Genomic DNA, 21,514 nt, shown 5'->3' with positions numbered 1-21,514 from the left:
TTGCAGTTGTAGAAGGAAATCTTTTCTCTGTGAAAGCTGTAGGTTTTTTGTAGTTGCCCTTCATCAGATTGAAGAAATTTTCTTCAGTTCAGAGTTTGTAAAGAGCTTTTATGGTGATTGGTTGTTGAATTTTGTGAAAGGTCTTTTCTGTATCTCTGGAGATGATTACATCATTTTTCTCGTTTAGTCTGTTAAAATGGTCATCAACATTAATTTTCAAATGTTGGTTCTGACTAATATCTCTTAAGAACATTTTCAAATGTTCTTAAGAGATACTAGTTAGAAGTTTCTTTTCTTGTAAATGTCCTTATTTGGTTTTGGTACTACTGGCCTAAGTGAATTGGGAAATGATATATTTGAAGAATTTTTTTGTAGAATTGATATTATTCCATTTCTGTATATTTTTGGTAAAATTTGCCAATGAATCCACCTGAACCTTGAGGTTTCTCTAATGGAAAGTTTAAAAATTTGCTCCATTTTTTAATTTTAAAATTTCTTTTAATCATTGTAGGTCTGCTCGGGTTACAGATTTCTTCTTAAGAGTCGGCAGTTTGTGTCTTTTAAGGAATTTGTCTACTTTGTCTTAAGTTTTCTTTCTTTTTTAAAATTTTAACGTTTGCAGGGTCTGTAGTAATTTAATTATAGTGATTTGTGTCTTTTTGTTTGTTTCTTATTGGTCATTCTAGCTCACTCAGGGCTTTGTCGTAAAACTTGGCAATGTTGACATTTTGATCAAACAATTCATTGTTGTCAGTATCTGTCTTATGGTCTGCATTGTAGGATGTTTAGTATCCTCCCTGGCCTCTTCCTGCTAGATGTATACCAGTAGCATCTCCCTAGTTGTAACAATCCACAATGTCTCCAGACGTTGCCATATGTCCCTTGGGGACAGTATCACTTCCAGTGGAGAACCATTGCTCTTGCTCTAGAACTTTCTCAATTTTTTTCTTTCTTCCTCAAAGATCTAGCTTTTACAAAATTTCAGTGATTTTTTGCTCTTATGTTTCTTTCTTTCTTTCTTTTTGGTTGCTTTAATTTTAATTTGGTTTTATTTTATGTTTCTTAAGATGGGAGCTTAAATCATTGAAATATTTTCCAATATAAGTACTTAATGCCGTAAACTTCCCTCTTAAGCATTAGTTAACTGCACCCTATAAACTTTGGTTATTTTCATTCATTTCAAAACATTTTCTAATTTCCCCTTTGTCCTCTGGTTTACATAGAAGTGTAGTCTTTTCTTTTCTTTTCTTTTTTTTTTTGGCAGCACTGCATGGCTTGTGGGATCCTAGTTCCCTGTCCAGGGATCGAACCCAGGCCCTCGGCAGTGAAAGTGCAGAGCCCTAACCACTGGACAGCCTGGGAATTCCCTGTAGAAGTGTAGTCTTAATCTCCACATACCTGTGGACTTGTCAGGTAGCTTTGTTACTGATTTTTAGTTTATTTCCATTATGGTTGGAGAACATTCTTTGTATAATTTCAGTTATTTCAGCTTTGTTAAGGTTGTTTGATGGTCATTCAGGCCTGCTATATCTGCACTGGCATTTCTCTTTACTTCTATCCACTACAAAAGTATTGAAATCTCCAACTGCCTCTGTCTATTTCTCCTTCCAGTTCTTTCACTTTGCTTCATGCATTCTGAAGATCTGTTGTTAGGGGTCACTATGCTAGAAGCTCCTTTTCCCTTGGACTCCTTTCCTGGCAGCCTCTTTCCAGTGCAGACCGTTGTCCTGATTTGTAATAACCTAGGTTAGTTTTGTTTGTTTTTGTAGTTCATATAAATAGAATCCGTCAGCATGTATCAGGCTTCTTCTGTAAACATGTAATTTGTGAGACATTTTGTTGGGTGTACTTGTAGGTCCATTATTTGCATTGCTGTATTGTACAGTCATCCTTTGGTATCCACAGGGGGATTGGTTCCAGGGCCACCCCCCCAGTATCAAAACCCACAGATGATCAAGTCCCTTATATAAAACGGTGTAGTATTTGAATATAACCTACAAACGCCCACCCCTATACTTTATTTAAATCATCTCTAGATAACTTAAATACCTGATACAATGTAAATGCTAAATAGTTGCCAGCATGCTGCAAATTCAAATTTTGCATTTTGGAACTTTCTGGGATTTTTTGTTCCCAATATTTTTGATCCATGGTTGGTTGAATCTTCAGATGCTGAATGCAGGGATACAGATGGCTGGCTGTATTTCTAAAATGCTTTTTTGAAATGTTTAAAACCCACAAACATAATATACATCTGTCCATGTTTACTGAATCTTACATGATATAACATGTTAACTATGTTATTGACACCCTTCTTTAGGCCCTTCCAATTCCCAGTTTTTTCTCTGTTCCTCCTGAGTTAACCATTTTCTTGAAATTGAGGGTTGTCCTTCCTGATAACGATTTTATATTTTAAATGCATATACATTCCCACGGAAATATCTTTGTATGTGTATCCAGGCACCTACATTTTATGTGTTACATTTTCTGTTTTTAAGCTTGACTCAAATGGTATCATACTGTATATGTGTTTTGTATATGTTCTTGTATGTCGTTCAGTACAAGTTTTTGAGATTGACCTATTTTTGTCACATACAAATTTAGTACTATCATTGCGACAATTACCTGTGTGATTATGCTGAAGTTCATGTGTCCATTCTCGCACTTAAAATCATTTATGTTTTCTTCCAAAACTTTCGGTATTCCAAAATAGGCTTGGACACATCTCTGTGTACCTGTCAGTTTTCCTCTAAGATGTTCTCAGATGTGAGCGTTGGGAAAGTGATTTGTCTGCAGTGACTGTTAGACACTCCCGGAGTTGTGCGGGTGAAGTGTGCTGCTGATCTTACGACAGAGTCCAAGTCATTTGCTATTATAACATGTATGGTTAAAAGTAAACAACATAATTTGGTAGTATAGTGATATGTGAAGGTATGCTGGGCAAATATTAACCAAAATAAACCAAGTTTAGTAATATTAATTTGAGGCCAAAAAAGAAAAAGATAACAAATATGAAGAGTAAGACTATATAATTTATATACTAATAAGTCATTAAGTTAATAGGATAATCATTAATTTGTATATACCTAACAATGTAGCCTCAAAAATCTAAATAAAGAATTGATATAATTTGATACAATTGATAAATTTGTAAATGGAGTCATGTGGGAGATTTTAACAAATGATGAATGCTTATAAATGGTAAATAGAGTATTTGAACTCTGAAATTTACAAACATAAGCTAGTTGTTGTACATCCAGAACTCTTTACCCAGCAAATAAATGTTTATTTACAAAACATGGATCTTTTACAAAAGTTGACTTTATAGTTGTTCACAGGTAGCCTTAAAGAATTCCCCGAATATAATGTAATTAGTTAACTTAGAAGTCAATAATAAGCATGTTATTTAAAATAGATATTCTATACAGTGGGAATCCTAAGAAATACACTTTTATTGACTTAAAGAGGACCTAATTAAAATAATTTAGAACAGAACAATATCGATAATGATACATAGCTAGACTTGTGGAAAAGCAGCTAAAGCAGTATTTAGAAGTCAGTTAGTACATTAGCTATCATTTAATTTATTTCTTCTGTATATTTTTACCCAGGATCACATGACTAGGAGGCAGTGAATCTGGCATTTGAATTCAGGTGTCTTTCATTTATCATCTTGCTCTTAGTTGAGATTCCAAATACAAATAATTTTTCTATTTTCTATGAAATTGTTTTCTTCTATGCTGTGTCCTTTAGTTATAATGTGTAGTTTTGTGCCTCTTCGTGAAATCCGTCATGCATTTGCAAAGCTTTTCAAAAGTCTTATTTTCCAAAAAATATTCAGAGGTAGTGAAGTGGTTTGTATTCATATTAATGCAAGGACATGTTTATGTTAAGTAGTCATTGAAAACACAATGTTTTGTTCTCTTTTAAATCTATTACTTTCACTAAAAGCATAATACATGCAGGTGTGTTGTCAAAATCTATAGTATTCTGTGAAGGTTTAATTAACAAAATACGTTGTATGTTAATAATTCGGAAAAACCATGTTAAGTTATTAAAAAGCGTTTATGGATCTTCAGGAAGGGAGGATTCTGAATTAATTGTCATGTTTCTATTTCAGTGGAGATTCAAGCTTATTGATAGGTTAATTGCGTTATTTTAGAGATTCTGAGGAAGGTGTAACAATTTGATTCTGCATTTTTGTTTAGTATGACAAAATATTAAGCCAAATATTTGGTAAGGAAGAAACAAATGCACCTTGTAAGATATATCTGCCCTTATAATCTGTATGAAGTAAAAGTTGCAGTTTGCTGTCATGAACATTACCCATATCCACCATTTTAGACATATTGTTCCCATTCAATTCATGTCGAGTTAGTCATTTTCAAAATTTCTTTTGACTGTCTATATATGAGTTTATCTGAATACACCTTTTCCATTCACTAAGACCATAAATTGACACCATTCATTTTGTCAGTCTTTTTTTTTCTTTTCTTTTTTTTTTTTTGCCTTTTTTGTTCATGAAAAGGCTGTATTATTCCATATCTCTCGCCCAAATTTGTTTGCTGAAGTGACCCAAAATACATTTTTGGGATTACTTTTGAAGTATTATCTTTGTATCCCAAAGCAGGCCCTTCTGAAACTGATGATGTTGATGACAAACTCCCCCTTTCGAAGTCTTTGCAAGGTATAACTTTTTCACTTCCATTTTCCCACATACTGTTCTTATTTAATGTTTCTTTATATTGGACAGACTGTGTTTTAGTATTTATATCTGTATTATTACTTTTCTAAATGGAAAAGGAAAAAGAAATGTATTGGCCTTTTTTTTTTTAAACATATAAATGAACTTCACAAGCAACAATTTTTCAAAACCAATTTTCCCTTTTGTGAATCTAGTAATGAATCTCGAAATGGGTACATGACACACTTTCATATTTAAGGTAAAGTACACATTTATACCTTATATCAGAATAGTCAGAAATAAGGCTTATATTGCATAGTTAGTAATGTAAATATCAATAAGGTCATGTTGATACTTAGTTTTTAGAAAGGTTGTAAGATATCATTTGTAAATCCCTAAGTTTATTGATTGAATACCTCTTTGGGAATTTCTGTGTAGTGTTCCCTAACTTGATGATCATAGGCTGTTTGTGATGGCTTTTACTTTACTTCTGTCTATTCTGGCTTTTAGCTCATAAGATTTATTTTATTTAGCTATACTTTTAATATAAATGTAATTGCTTATTTCAGATTTTTAAAGAACAAAAAGTACACGTAGAATCATTGTTTACATAATACTCTTGAAATATTCTGACCGGGTGGGACAATCACCTTAATTTTTCTTATTCTTACCCAATCTTGCCTTTTTAAGTACTGGCCTCTTCTCCGTTATCTCTCATTGTTTTGACCTCACATTTTTGTTTCTTTGGCATTATAGTCAAAGAACCCAATGCTCCATAAATTCAAATGTTAACGTTTAATTGGGGGGTGGGGGCTGTGTGTTGATAAAGTGTATTTAAGAAGTTAAATAAAGAAATAATTCATGGCTACAGATTTATAGATTTATCTAGTGTTTTGAGCTCAGGTGAGTTTTCAGAACATGAAATAAGTGGAAAAGAATCCCAAGATAATTATAGCAGCATAAAGTTAGACATTGAAAACCAAAAACATTTTGTCTTTGCATGGCACTTTAAATTCAGAGGTGCTAGGCACTGAGGGACAGTGTTTGTAGTCAGTGCTCTTTAAAAATCAAGATAAAGTGTATTTGAAACCTGTGTCTGGGAATTGTACCTTTAGTATAGTTTCTTTAATTAGTTACCAATGGATGACAAAATAGACCTGATTTTGCTTCCCCTCCCGCTTTGTGCTTTATTCTTCCTTATAGGTAATATATTTTTATTTATACACGAATGCAGTGATTTTTAATCTTTTCTATGTTAGTAGCTCAGACATTTAAGGACAGGATAAATATTCTGGGGCAGTTTGGGCACTTGTCCTAATTGGCTCTCTTGGGTTTTAGATTACTTCTTTCCTATTTATGAGTAAAGCTTCTTCTCTGGTAGGATGAGCCTGTTTACCTTTTGACTGCCTAACCTGATACATTGCTTTATGTTCCAGTTTTTAGAAGCAGGCAGATTATATTACCTGAATTAAAATGCTTTTGAGACTAAAGGTAGTATCTTAAGTTTTAACTTATGAGTTTCCTTTAAGTGCAACTTTGATTAAATAATGGGGATTGAGTTTCCATAGCTTCCACCATAGTAAAAATGGAAAGCAGGAAACATTTCACAGCCCAACCTGAACTTGTTTATCTAGCCTTGATAGAGTCTATGAGCAAAGAAGAAATTTACTCTGGTGTGTGTTTTTGTGTGTGTGTCATTGACAGATGAGCATGGCACTTTGAAACATACTATTCTACTTCTCAAATTCTAACATCTATCAGTAATTATATTGTGTAGTTCCAGTAACTAATAGTAAATCCCCAAACCTACTTCGGTTTAATCTATATATTTACGTTTTAAAATAATTTTTTGAGCTTTCATACAGAAGTGTTACATGTTTTTCTGAATTAGATAACATTGTTTGTATTAACTGCTAAGGAGTTAAGGAATCAGTTTGTATTCATGTTATTATTTGCATTGTTACCTAGTATCTCTTCTTCCAATATCAGTCTTTATTGGTTTATTATATGTGGTATATTTTCTTTTTAGGAAGCCATCATTCTTCAGAGGGCAATGAAGGAACAGAAATGGAAGTACCAGCAGAAGGTTAGATAAAGGGATTATTACTTTGCTGTATTTGTTGTTCTGTACTATAGAGAATATTATCCTTAAAACACCTTATTTGGAAATGAAATGATGATTGTTATGGTATGCCTTCTTAGCCAACAGGTTGTTTTTTTAGTCCTAAGATGATATTTAATATACCTCTTTTACTATACTGAATAATAGAGCATATGGGGAGGAAAACTTAAGTGGTAAGTACAACTCTTCGTGATGCAAAATGCTGCCCATTTTTTCTTGGTCATTTTTTGCCATATTTTGAAAGAATGGTTTTAATAGTTAGAATTAAGATTATTACTGGCTCTGTTCATATTTCATTTTAAAACATACTATTAGTACCATTTTTTAAGTAGGGTAATGTATTCTCCATACGATTAATGAAAGAAAGATCTCCTCTCGGCTCATTTTTATATCCACAGCCACTCCGTGGACTGCTTGTCTCTTAGCCAGCCATCCTCCTTTGATTGTAGGATTGAATGGATATTCAACTATGGTACAGCTTTTTTAGTTATTGGAATCTTGAGTTAAACGGTTACCATGCAGAATGGCTTCCTGTTGCTAAGCCGTTTAGATAGTTCCAAAAGAATTTTTGTAGATTTCTCCCAAGGAAAATAACTGGTTAAGGTAACTGGACATTGTTTTAGAATTATTATTTCTCACATAAACTGGTTGTGTCAAGCCTTATTTTTTTAAGAATAAAAAGGAACTCTATTCTGTACCTTTTTATTCCTTATATTTGCTTTTTTGTTTTATTTTTTTAAAATCAGTAATTTGATCGTTTACTTTCTTCGAGTGGAGGGAGTTCTGAAGGTCCCTGGAAAGTTGACTGATCTTTCCGAATTCAGTTGTAGAATTAGAGTATTCTAATTGGAATACATTTCTTGCAGAAGTATTAAAATGCTCATTTTAAATAATATTTTAAATTTCTTGTTGAGTTTTTTTAATAGACGATGGTGTGGATGAAATTTTTTTGTTTTCTTTTACTGTGTATAGGTAATTAGATATTTCCTCTGTAACAAAATCCTCTGTTTTGGATAGGCAGTATTTACAGCAAGGAGATACCTGTATACCAGACAAATTGTACTGGGGTTCATTGGGCAATGTGAATTAGATATTAGGCTTTGAACTACTTTATTTTTGAGGAAATTTTTATTGTCATATTGCAGTGTTAATAGAGTCGAATTGAAGTTCGGTTCTGTTCTTTATTCCTTTACTAACAAGTAAACATAATCTTTGGCAAATCAATTAATCTCTCAACCTTTGCAAAATGAAAAGAGAGTTGATGAAGATACTCTCTAGCTGAGCTTCCAGCACTAACATTCTGATGTACATTTGTTTTGTGTAGTAACACAAATATTCAATTTTGTAAAGTATGTTGCATATAAAGTTAGGTGATACAGTCCTGTGTGCATTTGTTATAGTCACTGTTTTGATATGAAGGTCCCCATTGCAAAAAATTTGATTGTGGTTTTATTTAACATTATAAGCCACTCCTAGGATTTCTGAAAGGAGAGGAGAAATAGTTTAAAAAGAATAATAAAACCTTTGTTTTTATCCTACTGTCTTCTAGTTACAGCAGGAAAATAATTGTGACTTCATTATAATTTTATTCCTCTAAAAATAAAAGTTTTTTGAGTCCATTAATGCAGGTAATTTGGTATTATCTAATAGTTTTCCAGAGTTTCTCTACTTTTTATTTTCTTTTATCCCTACTTACAATGAAAAGGGTCAGATATTTTAACTTAACAAATATGAGATGAATTAAAATGCCAGTAAAATTTTATAGTAGGCTGCTTTTGGAATATCAAATCAGTAAAATGTTGGAACATAATAGAAAGTGCTTTATAATGAATGTCATTTTAGAATTTTATTTTTTTCAAGATTCTACTCAACATGTCCCTTCAGAAACAAGTGAGGACCCCGAAGTTGAGGTGACTATTGAAGGTTAGTTATCTAAAAGCATTGATTCCAAAAGTTTACTTCTGGTCATAAAAATATTTGTCACATTCACATTGCTAAGTATGCATTTCATTCATTTTTAAAGGAAACTTGTGAAAAAAAACTGAAGCATATATGTGTATGTGTGACCAAAGCAGCCCATATCCCACCAGCACACCCAGTGCTTTGGGAGTTTTAGACAACAAAAGTAAGCCGTGAAAATGAGCAGTGGGCCAACCTATATACTTTCTATCATTGGGAATAGAGAATTTTTAAAAAGCGAAAACTATGACCAGACTGGATGCACACAAAAACAGATTTATAACCTGTTTATTGGGTGTGATACAAGAGACTTAATTAGTACTGGAACCCCTGTGTCTACCTTAGTGAAGTGGAGGAGAAGGTGTTGATAGTTTTCCCCCATAAAATGCAGTTAGAGGCTGGCATATAATCTGTCCTTCAAAACTTTGGAAGCAGCAGCTACAAAAATATTTGAAACTAATCTCTCTATATAGTTAAAGTTGCTTCAAATGTAGTTTTTTCTTCAAAGATAATGCATGAATGCAGATGAGCCAGTTTGTCCTGAATTATTTAAAGATTTAGCTAATTATTAACAGTATCATGCTTTATATTTAATAATTATTAAATGTGTATTGATTTTTTTTTCCTTTGAAGTTATCTCACACTATTCCTCTATAAGTTTTTTCCTCAAAGTAGGTTTCTCTAAGGTAAAAATACAGCTCTGTTAACCCCCGCCCTACTCCAGTGACCCTCGACTCAGTGGTAGATGTCACTTTATTGTTTATACATCCAAAAAGAATTTGATGTATATATACACCCATGCATATTTCGTTTTGCGAAAATATATGGGTGTTTTCAGCATACAGCATTATAATGAACAAATAAAATACACACATATCACATTTTCCGTAGTTTTTTTCCCCATAACTTTACATCTTGGTACTTCATCATTATTATTTTTTTTAACTGCTACATAACCTTTCTTGGTTTGCTATCTTTGTCTTTCCTTTTTTTTTTTTTTTTTTTAAAATAACCTGTCTCCTACTGGTGTCCACTTGGTTATTTATGGTGTTTGGCTACTTCAAGCTATTCAAAGTGTTTGTCTTCATTGCTTCTAAATTATAAGTTGATTGGTGGCTTTTACCTAATATCAGAAATTTTCTCATACTTTGTGTGTTAACATCTCAATTTAATATACATATTTTATCACTAACATAATTTTACTAACCTAAAAGCAGTTTTGAATTGTTTCTAGTCAAGTAAGTAAGTAAGTAACTAATTTGTCCACACTGGGCGGCATGTGGGATCTTAGTTCCCCAACCAGGGATCGAACCCCAGCCTGTTGCAGTCTTAACCGCTGGACTGCTAGGGAAGTCCACAATAATTGAATTCAATTGCATTTTAATTTGTAACTCAACTATGAGAAGAAAATCTATAAATATTATATTATGAACACTAAGAACCTTTTCCTTCCTATAGAGATAAGAAAAATTGATGATTAAAATTATTAGCATAAAGCTTTTAAATAGGAATGATAACCACATGGATTTATCTGAAAACAAATCTTAAAACAGATAAAGGCTATGTTAGAACTGTTTAGAAAATAAACACTTGTTTTTAATAGTATAAGACCTTTAAAGGGATGTCAAGATAATTATGAAATAAATGGCTTATAAACTTGAAATGTGTGTCAATCTTTTCAGTTTTAACTCTTTGGAGGGAGTGATAGATCCATTTCTTTTAAACTGAGACATAGTACCAGAAGTTTGATACATCATCCAAATTTGTCAACAAGTAGAATTTTGCTATTTAGGCTGCTGCCTTATGTTCAGAAGACCAGTGAAGTACCAGGTCTGTGTAACGTAATTACTTTTCAGGGTAGCATTTTCTGTGGGATATGTGTTTATGAACAAACTATTATATACCAACTAATTAAATTGCTAATTAATTGTTATCCATACATTAAAGGAAGGTAAAATGTAATCTGTGATACTAACAAGGCAGGTCAAATGAGAACTCACATGCACATCTTTTTGATAAGTATATTGTATTTTTTTCTGGAAAGATGATTATAAAATCCTAGAAACTAGGAAAATATCCATAGTTAGAAAATTAAATTTTGATACATTCTCATATTAGAAAAAATATATTGGCATTGAAATGGTAGCTTTTTTAAAAAAATATGCGATCTGAAAAAAGACCCCTAGTGTAATATGCTTAGTGGGGAAAAAAAAAAAAACCTGCCTTTCAAGAACAAGTCACCTTCAAAAGGAAAAGTGTATCTAGAGAACTATGTTAGTTTTGTTTAGGAAAATACTTGTGCTTGGAAGGAAATAAGATAATCCTGCTTGCCTGGGGGTGACTTTTGTTTTCTCATATTGTATCTTTCTGCATTTCCCAAAAAGTTCATAGAAAAGAAAAAAGAAACTTTGTCATCAAGTCAGTTTGTAAGATTTTCCACAGTACTTTAACCTTGATATCTTTATTTGCAATTATGTGACGTTATGAAGGGTTTAATTGAGATTGACGCAGACACGTTAAACTGCAGGAAATAGTCTATTGAGCTGAGATGTGCTCTTCCATTTGTGATGATCAATTTGTTATTGAAGACAGTGGTGCACATGTATAACTTTTGTGACTTAGGTTTGGGAAATACCCCTTGGAGTAATATGGCTGTGCGTGCCTTAATTTCATAAACATCATGACTACATTTCTGGGTAAAATCAGACTGTTGTCAGGTCTCTGACACATGCATGTCTTTGATAAGTGTAGAGACAGTCTTACCTAAGAGTTGTTTGAGGTCTGGCTGTCATGGATGTGCTAATAACGGGAAGTGTTTTGCTTGAGAAGAGGTCTCCTTACAGTGCAGTTCACTTTCAGTGCATTTTCCCCCGAACTTGAGTCATTCACACATGTTTATTCTGCTGTGGCCTAACCCCCTGATTGTTCCTTAACTTAATTTGTCTTCAAATTGATTTTAAAATTTACTTTATTTATATTTATTTATTTGGCTGTGTCGGGTCTTAGTTGTGGCGCGCGCGGGCTTATCTCTAGTTGTGGTGTGCGGGTGTTCTCTCTCTAGTTGTGGCACGTGGGCTCCGTAGTTTGCGGCATGCTGCCTCTCTAGTTGAGGCACACGGGCTCCGTAGTTGTGGCAGGCGGGCTTAAGTTGCCCCGCGGCATGTGGGATCTTAGTTCTCCGACCAAGGATTGAGCCCGAGTCCCCTGCATTGGAAGGCGGATTCTTTACCACTGGACCACCACGGAAGTCCCTTCAAGTTGATTTTAAATAGATTAAAAAGGTTAATTTTGTGTCTTCTTAATAAGTAAGACTCTTTTTGAAATTTAAAATTTTCTTTCTTAAATAAATTGAAAAATATACATAAATATTTACACACCGGAATGCAGTTCACAATACCACCTATATATGGACTATACTTTTTTGGGGTTTTTAAAAATAATTTATTTAACAGTCTAGGAAGTTTGCAGCCATCAGCAGTTCCAGTGCAATTTCAGGTGCAGTTGGAATTCAGGAATCTCCATAGAGCTGTCAGTGTAGCAAACCTTGTAGGTAAAATACATGTATACTTTTGATAGCACACGTGAAGGGATCTTTCTAAAATTGACTTCATTAGTTTCGTTCTCAGCAAACTGACCTGGGCCACTCAACATGGCTTTTATTGTTCCTGATGTTAGCGCGTGTTCTCTTTTTACAGTAAATTCGTGACCTCCCGAAGATATCAATTTTACATGCGTGGCATCAGGGCCCTCACAGCCACCGTAGGTTTTCTCTTCTCCATCCACTATGTTCTTATGAAATTCTGCTTTGCGTCCACAGGAACTTTAGTAGTTTCTCATCAGCTCCGCAGCAACCACTGTCACCGCACCGGGTCCCCGCACGCCACCACAGCCCTATGCCAGGGCCACTTTGGATAACACTGTTTTAGAGCTTGACTAGTTGGATTTCATCCTCTGACGGTGCCCTTTTTCATGAAATTTATGCTTAGGACATCCATAAATACTTGGCTGCTGCACAAAATTAAGGACTACACTATTCAAATGTTCATTTAATCAGTCCACAAACGCCAGGCACCTTGTATGTGCTGGGGGCTGTACTAGGTGCTAAGGTGTGAACGAGATAGGCAAGTCCATTGGAGAGTTTTGAACAGAGAAGTGATAAGTTCTGTCCTCCTTTTTGAAGAAACAGGGCTGCTGTAAAGACTCAGAGCAGACCATAGTGGAAGCAAAGCTATTGTAGTTATCCAGGGCAGAGAGGGAGGTGCTGTAGAACTGGATGGTGACAGTAGGGGTAAGGAGTGACTGAGTTCTGGGCATTTCTGAAGATAGAGCAATCGTCTTTGCTATTTGTCACTGTTTACTTATTATGCTTATCTTATAAATGTCACATGAGAGTTCATAGAATCAATGTAATTGGGTAGGTTATCATTTGAATACTTTGTATTTTCAACTTCATAGTTGCTGACAATCACTTAGTAAGCATCCAATTATTATGTAAAAAATAGACTTTTGGAGGATTTAGGACCTGGGTCCATGGGTGGAAAATGCCATCTATTAATTTGAAATGTGTAGGGGTAATTAATTAAGAGAAAGAGTGCCTGGTTTATTTTGATTTGTTTCTTTTACTTTGAATAGGTGTCAGATTATTTGATAAAACATTACCAATTTGATTATGTTGAAAAGAGTATCAGAAAAAAATTTTATATGCTATTAATGCATTCATCAAGAATTGGATGAGTTTAGTAACACATTTTAGCTCTGAGGTCTGTGTTATCTATAGGCATATTTGTAAGTATGTTGCAAAAAGGAAAACAGGATTTTTTTAGATAGTAATTTTGGGTTAGGGTCTGTTACTGCCCTTTTTCAAGGGGTGGGAGGCTTGTTTGTTTTTGGGGTTTTTTGCGGTACGCGGGCCTCTCACTGTTGTGGCCTCTCCCGTTGCGGAGCACAGGCTCCCGACACGCAGGCTCAGCGGCCATGGCTCACGGGCCCAGCCGTTCCACAGCATGTGGGATCTTCCCGGACCGGGTCACGAACCCGTGTCCCCTGCATCAGCAGGCGGACTCTCAACCACTGCACCACCAGGGAAGCCCGAGAGGCTTGGATTTAAGACTGAGGCATAGCTGTCACATATTCCTCACTGAATTGCAGCTTTTGCATGTTAAAATATCTTGAAATTCATTTTATAAGCTTTTAGTTTTGATGATGTAAATATTTTTAGTTTGGGCTTAAATTGGAAGTGTCCAGAGATATGTGTCTTTTTACACAAAAGTGGTTGTTTATAATGTTGAAGCACCATGATAGTTAGAAAACAGTGCTGCCTGCTGGACTGATTGTTAGAGGCAGACTGGTTTCTGCTGCAGAGAAATAATTTGGATCCTTTGTGAAAGAGATTTTGAGGTCAAGAGTAACAGTTTTTCATACTTTTTCAAAATCAGAGTTTTTTGCTGCAAGAGTCCAAAAAAAAATAGAAGGTGTGGTTGAGTTCATAGCTCTTCTTGATCTAATTCTATGTTTCGTATGAATTAAAACACTCTAAAATCAGGTAATAAATATATGAAATGGGTTAGTCTTTTAATAAAATGTATGTTGTGGTATTTTATCATCACACATGATTAATTTCATCTCTGTTTACATTTAATAGATTGACTTCATTATTTGTCACTGGAGAAAAATGTGATAATCACTTTTTAATAGTTTACAGTCTTTGTTAAATCATTTGTTATCTTGTTAAAAAACACTCTCCTAGATTTGTCTTTTTTCTATTTATGGTCGATGAGGTTACTTTTATAAAATATATTTATACTATTAAATCCTTTTGTTTTAAAATGTTAATCTGATTGAACAAATGAGGTCTTGGACACTAAAGAAAAGCTCTCTTGCCCTTTCCCCTTGGCCTCAATTTCAAACCGTTCAGATTACAATTGGGATGGATATAATAGAGCACTGACTTTTCATTACCATCCTAAAGCTATATTTTATTTTATACTCTTTTGGTTTTCATGTTATATAATTCAATTAGCAATAATTTTAAATGATAATCTATAGAGATATTTAGGCTGCATTAACCTGTAAGGAAAATACTTTTGTTTTAAATGTCATTGCTTAATGTTTGTAAAGAAATATTAATACTAAGCATTTAAAATGCTTTGACAATATTCATAGGTGAAATGAGTATATTTCATTTTACCCTTTGCAAATTAGCCTGAAAATACTCTCAGGCGTCTAAAAATCTATTTAGAAATTGGAAAGGGGGGGTTTTGTCAGCTGTGTTCAGAGTTGAAAGCCAGACGTTAGAGAAATACCTAATATGTTTTCCAAAATGTATCTACTTAGGTGTGAATCTAATTATTTAATAACCTATTTAAGAATCTTTTGACCATTTTTAATCCTTGTAGTAGTTTAATCATTATGAGCCCATGTTACATAGTCAAGTTTTATTTTACTGGTAGTTTGTCATTTTTAAATTGTTTTTTACTACAAATTTTTTTTTTGTTTTTTCTGGATTTGAACATGGGTTTCTACAGTGGAATTCAACGCGTGAAAGTTTTTGTAGTGTCGTAAGTTGTTTATATGATAACTTGTTCCTGAAATAGTATTCCCTTTCCCAGCACATAAATGGGTCCTAATATGACTTTATCTGGTATCAGTGACATTGATACCTTTTTCTCTTATTGGTTTGAATAGTCAGTCAGTAAATGATTTTAGGTAATCAGAATATCTGTTGACATTACAGTTGGCCCACCGTATCTGCAAGCTTTAAACAACTGCAGATGGAAGGTATTCAGAAAGAGTTTTTTAGAAAATTCTAAAAAGCAAAACTTGAATTTGCCATGTGCCAGACAACTATTTACATAGCACTTACATTGTCTTAGGTATTAGAAGTAATCTAGAGATGATTTAAAGTGTAAGGGAGCATGTGCGTAGGTTGTATGTGAATCATATGCCAATTTATATAAGTGACTTGAGCATCTGTGGATTTTGGTATCCACAGGCTTTGTCTGTAAAGGAAGAACCCAAAGTCAGTGAACAAGGGCAGCCATGTCTGTGTTCTCTGATGCTATGTAGGAATGAGATTTAAGTATTTTAGGCTTTAGTCAGATTTTCCCTTGATTAACATACAAAGTATATAAAAGTTATCCATTGCTGTCCAAGGCATCATTGTATATTAGGCTAAATTTGAATTTCTTATTGTTTTTTGAGAGTTAACCTGTTTAGCTGAAAGAATGATACCCATAATTTCATCTCAGCTTCACTGTCTATCATATGACATGATTAAGTCATATAGCATTCTCTGGTCTTGTTTGTTTAGCTATAAAATGAGAATGAAAATTATACTGAAAAGTGGAACTTAGTGTATCTTATGGTATCTTTTTGTTACTGCTGTTGCCTTTAACCCGGTGATTATTTTCTTCTTCATCCCACATTTTTTTAAAGTATAGATATCTGAAAATGGTATTTTCAATAATTTATAGATGGTGTTTGAGCAGAAATCTCAGTAATGTGCCAACTGATATTTTCAGGGACCAGAAGAAGATGACAGTCGATAGCTTTTCTTACTTGATCCAGTGTCCTTTATTCTAGCACCAGATGTATTGAAGTATCACGGCAGAGTTGAGTTGCAGGCATAGCCGCAAAGAACTCTTACTACAAACTCTTGGGTAGTCTATATTCTGTGATTAAATATATGATCGCTCATTTTCTCCATACATGGGTATTGTATTGGATGAATCAACAATACCTGTTTCACAAATAATATAATCTTACTGCTTTTAGTTTTGTTGGTTAAAAGTTTTTAACATACAGTTATCCAACCTCCTTTATGTATGCTTGAATTTTGTATAAGCTTAAATATTTTTCCATTCAAGATATATTTTCTCCCCATTTTCTTATATATTTGTATAGTTGTTGGTAGCTGTCTCCATTAAAACCTTTTTCTTGGAAGACTTAAAATACACTATAATTCTAGACAGCTGTCTGAGAGGAGTTAGGAGAAGGGGAAATTTGTATGACTTAATTCAAATTAAGCAAACTGAAAAAAAAGGAGCAAGACATAGGAAAACGAGGGTTATTCACTTGAGCACCTCCGAAAAGAGTAGGAAAGCTGGAGATGTAACTGGGGAAAATATACGCTGAAAATGTCAACACAGAAATAGCGGTTGCTGTCCCAGTCACATTTAAATCCCCCCACGTCTTTTGAATGCTGAGAATTTTACAGGCAGTGGCTTTTAGACTCACTCATTTAGACTGTTCCTCCAGTGATGATAGTTTTTTTTTTTCAAGATGATGATTATTCTCCACCTACCAAGAGACCAAAGAGCAATGAACCTCCCCAGCCGCCAGTCACAGAACCTGCCAATGCCGGCAAACGGAAAGTGAGGGAGTTCAACTTTGGTAAGTTGTCAGTGAAATGTGGTCCTCTTTTCTTTTTTTTTCCTTCCGAACTTTTTCTGTTACTGAAGAGTTACAGCATTCTTTGGGGAGGATGCCTTAAATATATTACTACCTTATAATCTAAGCTGAGGAAAGCCATGGACAGTTTGAAGTAACCTTGAAGACACTGCTTACACGTTTGTGTATACCAAAGCATAAGACATTGTATCTTCTGTTGTTGACTAGAATTGGTAGACTTAAGGGAATTTCCTGGCAGTCCAGTCATTAGGACTCGATGCTTTCACTGCTGGGGCCCAGCTTCCGTCCCTGGTCAGGGAAGTAAGATCCCACAAGCCGTAATGTGGCCAAAAAAAAAAAAAAAAAAGGGTAGACTTAAAAATCAGTGTTAATGACTTAGTAATTCAGTTATTTGTCTGAGATTTGGATCACTTCTTTATTTCAGATACAATTTTTATATTAATTTTTCTTGCTTTGTGTAACTGCTGGCCTCTAATCTAATCAAACCACAGTGGTATCCTTTTGAAGGGACTAAGTAAAATGTTAGTGGCAAGATGTGTTTGTGATCCATATTTTGAATAAATAGAACATTTAGCTTTATACGTTTTTTAAATAGTACTTTAATATTTTAAGTTGTCTTAGTCATAATTACTAAATATAAATTGAAGTTACATATATAGTAAGTTTATATATATTCTTTAGCATGCTATTATAAGTTGCAACTGTATATAAAGTCTTATTTCCGTGCAACTTAGACATGTTTTAGAAGGTTTCCTGCACAGTCTTGGGGACCTTTCTCTTTTTCGCCTCACTTTGAGGTGTTTAATTGACGGGTCTTTTCTGCCCTCCTGCTTTTCGGAATTTATAAGTTTAAAAAGAGGTACTCAGTGTGAAGTGTTCTGAAAATAATTTTTAAACAACCCTATAATCTCTCATTGAACCAATTATAAGAACCGCAAAAAAAGATAAAGTCCTTAGGAAAACAGTAAAATTATATAGACAGGTGGATTATTAAAAATCAGGATATGTTATGTAGAAAATAAGTCGTTAGATGTTGGGTCATCTTAAGAACGTTATTAGTGCCTCCAAACAGGGATTTATCATTGAGTTTTAACTTTCTCTCAATTTTCAGAGAAATGGAATGCTCGAATTACTGACCTGCGTAAACAAGTTGAAGAGTTGTTTGAAAGAAAGTATGGTAAGTCTAAACTCAAAAATTCCTGTAAGGTTTTGTCGGTAAGCTTTTTAACAATGGAAATACTGTTCATCTAATGTGAGCAAGTCCCATTCTACCAGTGTTTGTGCGTTCCTTCCTTATCTGTCGCTGGAAAGGTAGTGGATAGTGTCTGTCCAAATATTAGAAATTTTCTTTCCAGATCACAACAAAGCTTTAGAAGTTTCCTTTCTTTAATTATCAATTAATATTTCCGTTAAACTTCCAGCATGCGTGTTTGGGAGTTTATTTATATATCTGTTGCAAAATCTTGAATCTTGGAGATTTAACTGAAGAGTGTTTTCTTAAGCAATAGTCTTCATTAAACCTGATGTGTTAAATCTTGTATTCATCTAGGTGCCCTTATTTTCCCTACTCTCGATAGATACCTGAGTTTGTTAGATCTCAAATTCTCTTTTCCTTTTATTTTAGTATTCCGTCCTATAGCTACCTTTATATAGTAATCAGAGAAACAAGATTTATTATCACCTGGTATCAAATGCTCACCTAGAAATAGCAAAAATTGTTTAAAAATATCTGTTTTGTTGGGTTTTCTAAATGTGGAGAATTCTTTGCAAATGACTGGCGAAGCTGTAAAATTGTATAATACACTGAATTGTAACTTGAAAGTCTGTAGTACTATCCTGCATTACTGAGCTTCTCTAAGTGAATTTTTAATTTAATTTTATTTTTTATAAATCTGTTTTATCCATTTTTACTTTTGGCTGCATTGGGTCTTCACCACTGCGCGCAGGCTCTCCCTAGCTGCGGCAAGCGGGGGGCCACTCCTCGCCGCGGTGCGCTGGCCCCTCACCGCGGCAGCCTCCCCTGTTGCGGAGCACGGGCTCTAGGTGAGCGGGCTTCAGCAGTTGTGGTGCGTGGGCTCAGTAGCTGTGGCTCACGGCTCTAGAGCGCAGGCTCAGTAGTTGTGGCGCACGGTCCCAGCTGCTCTGTGGCATGTGGGATCCTCCCGGACCAGGGTTCTAACCCGTGTCCCCTGCATTGGCAGGCGGACTCCCAACCACTGCACCACCAGGGAAGCCCCTCTAAGTGAAGTTTTTAAATGATAAACCACATTGGGCTTATTTACTTTAAGTAATTTGAACAGTTCCCTATCACGGATTATAACAGTCCTCAGTGAAGATCTAGAATTAGAGTAGACTTCATGAGGAATTCAGTAACTTTTTCTTTATTTTTTTATTTCTTTATTTTTTTTTTGCGGTACTTGGGCCTTTCACTGTTGTGGCCTCTCCCGCTGCGGAGCACAGGCTCCGGACGCGCACGCTCAGTGGCCATGGGTCACGGGCCTAGCTGCTCCATGGCACGTGGGATCTTCCCGGACCGGGGCACGAACCCGTGTCCCCTGCATCAGCAGGCGGACTCTCAACCACTGCGCCACCAGGGAACCCTTCTTTAATATTTTCAGTTATTTTCTTAAGGTTCTCAGTATTTTTCCCATGTTTCAGTAGTCAGAGTCTACTGCCTGTGATTTTGTTTTTTTTTTTTGTTTGTTTGTATAAATTTATTTATATTTTATTTTTGGCTGCGTTGGGTCTTCGTTGCTGCGTGCGGGCTTCCTCTAGTTGTGGTGAGCGGTACTCTTCATTGCAGTGCGCGGGCTCTAGGCATGTGGGCTTCAGTAGTTGTGGCTCGCGGGCTCTAGAGTGCAGGTTCAGTAGTTGTGGCGCATGGGCTTAGTTGCTCCGCGGCATGTGGATCTTCCCGGACCAGGCCTCGAACCCATGTCCCCTGCATTGGCAGGTGGATTCTTAACCACAGTGCCACTAGGGAAGTCCTATTGCCTGTGATTTTATTTAGACCATTTCAAAGTAAAAACTCACAACATATTCTTTCTACATGGAAGCACTATATAACGTGGTGGTTAAGATTACAGGCTATGGGGACAGACTGTCTGGCCATGTTCTCTTAGTCCTCTGAGCCATTTGTGAAAGGCATGAGAACTATAGCTCTACTCTGAAGATTTGATGAGATAGATGAGATAGTGCTTGTGAAGTGCTTCCTATAATACTTGGGATGTAAGTACGTAAGAAATGCTTGCTGTTTATATTTTTGTTATTGTATTCTTAATTTAGTACTATTATGAATAAAAGTAATTTACTTATCACAGTTTTATAAATTTCTGTGTTTCTCATAGAGAGAAGCAAAGGTTATGTTTTTACTTCTGTTGTGATGATGATATATTTATTTGATTATTTTGCATATAAGAGAATAATGTTTACCAATCATTGTGAAATTATAATAACAATATTCACATTTCATAATTTCAAAGCATCTTTAATGGTAATTGCCTTTGGGGAAGGTATTTTCATTGTTAAATGTGAATATGATTTTCAGGTGTAGTATATCAATGAAGGATATTAAATCTAACTCAGAATTAATGTGTAATATGGTACACTTGAAACTTGAATACAAAGATTAATGTTTAGCAAATAAACTTCTACATAAAATACCAGCAAAAAAGTGGACCTGTTCTGAGAGGTGATTCCTGAGGGAGCAGGGGCTGAGGGGAGTCCACCGTAGTCATTTTTTGCTTTGGAACCTTTCTGGCAAGGTCAGTAGCATCTGTGCTGTTCTGTTCACTGGAAAGCAGTTTATATAACTGTGCTATATGTTAATTACATGAACTAGAAACCTTTGAAAGAATTAGTGGTGTTTGCTATGTAGTCATGGAGAATTTGGCATGGCTTTACTTAGTATCAAAATGTTTGCAATTTTTAATGCTAGCTAAAAATGTGCTTGTGTTGTAGATGAACGTAAATTGATGCTTTTTGAAACTTTTTATTATGAAATTCATACTTCCAAAGACCCTCTATTTAAATATCCATCACCCAAGTTCAACAGTGTTTAATATTTTATAATATTTTCTTTCTTGTCCTTTCCTGTCCTCTTTGTGATACAAGAACATTTTAAAACTCTGATGTCCAAGACATCATGTCATTTCACCTCTCAAAACTCTAAATTGTAAAATTCCAAGTTGGGTGAGAGGAATGCATTGTCTTAATCTCAGTTCCATTGTCACACCTAAAAACATTATACTGTTTAATACCCAGTGATATTTAAATGTCCCCTATTGTTTAGAAAAACTGACTCTTTGTAGTTTGTTTAATAAAACTATCAAAGTCTGTTC

General features: G+C 34.7%; 1 protein-coding gene and 1 pseudogene across 10 annotated transcripts in view; one reads left to right on the top strand and one right to left on the bottom strand.

Moving 5' to 3' along the window:
• Nucleotides 1–21,514, top strand: part of GTF2I (general transcription factor IIi) — a 96,418-nt gene that overhangs the window by 44,230 nt on the left and 30,674 nt on the right. For 4 of the 10 annotated variants that reach the window (XR_007472332.1, XR_007472331.1, XM_004268770.4 and 1 more), the window contains 5 exons: nt 4,628–4,687; nt 6,714–6,770; nt 8,667–8,729; nt 17,046–17,156; nt 18,286–18,351. Coding sequence is in view for 8 of the 10 variants with exons in the window: in XM_004268770.4 (XP_004268818.1) it covers nt 4,628–4,687; nt 6,714–6,770; nt 8,667–8,729; nt 17,046–17,156; nt 18,286–18,351 (357 nt within the window). In the remaining 2 variants the exon portion in view is untranslated. Of the gene's footprint in view, nt 1–4,627; nt 4,688–6,713; nt 6,867–8,666; nt 8,730–17,045; nt 17,157–18,285; nt 18,352–21,514 lie in introns of those variants that run through there. The other 6 variants (XM_033426306.2, XM_049699846.1, XM_033426309.2 and 3 more) reach the window with 6 other exon arrangements.
• LOC105747944 (elongin-C-like) lies at nt 12,211–17,004 on the bottom strand (annotated as a pseudogene).

This window comes from Orcinus orca, chromosome 16, assembly GCF_937001465.1.
Source record: "Orcinus orca chromosome 16, mOrcOrc1.1, whole genome shotgun sequence".
Lineage (NCBI taxonomy): Eukaryota > Metazoa > Chordata > Mammalia > Artiodactyla > Delphinidae > Orcinus > Orcinus orca.
This window is presented reverse-complemented; position numbering and strand designations above follow the sequence as displayed.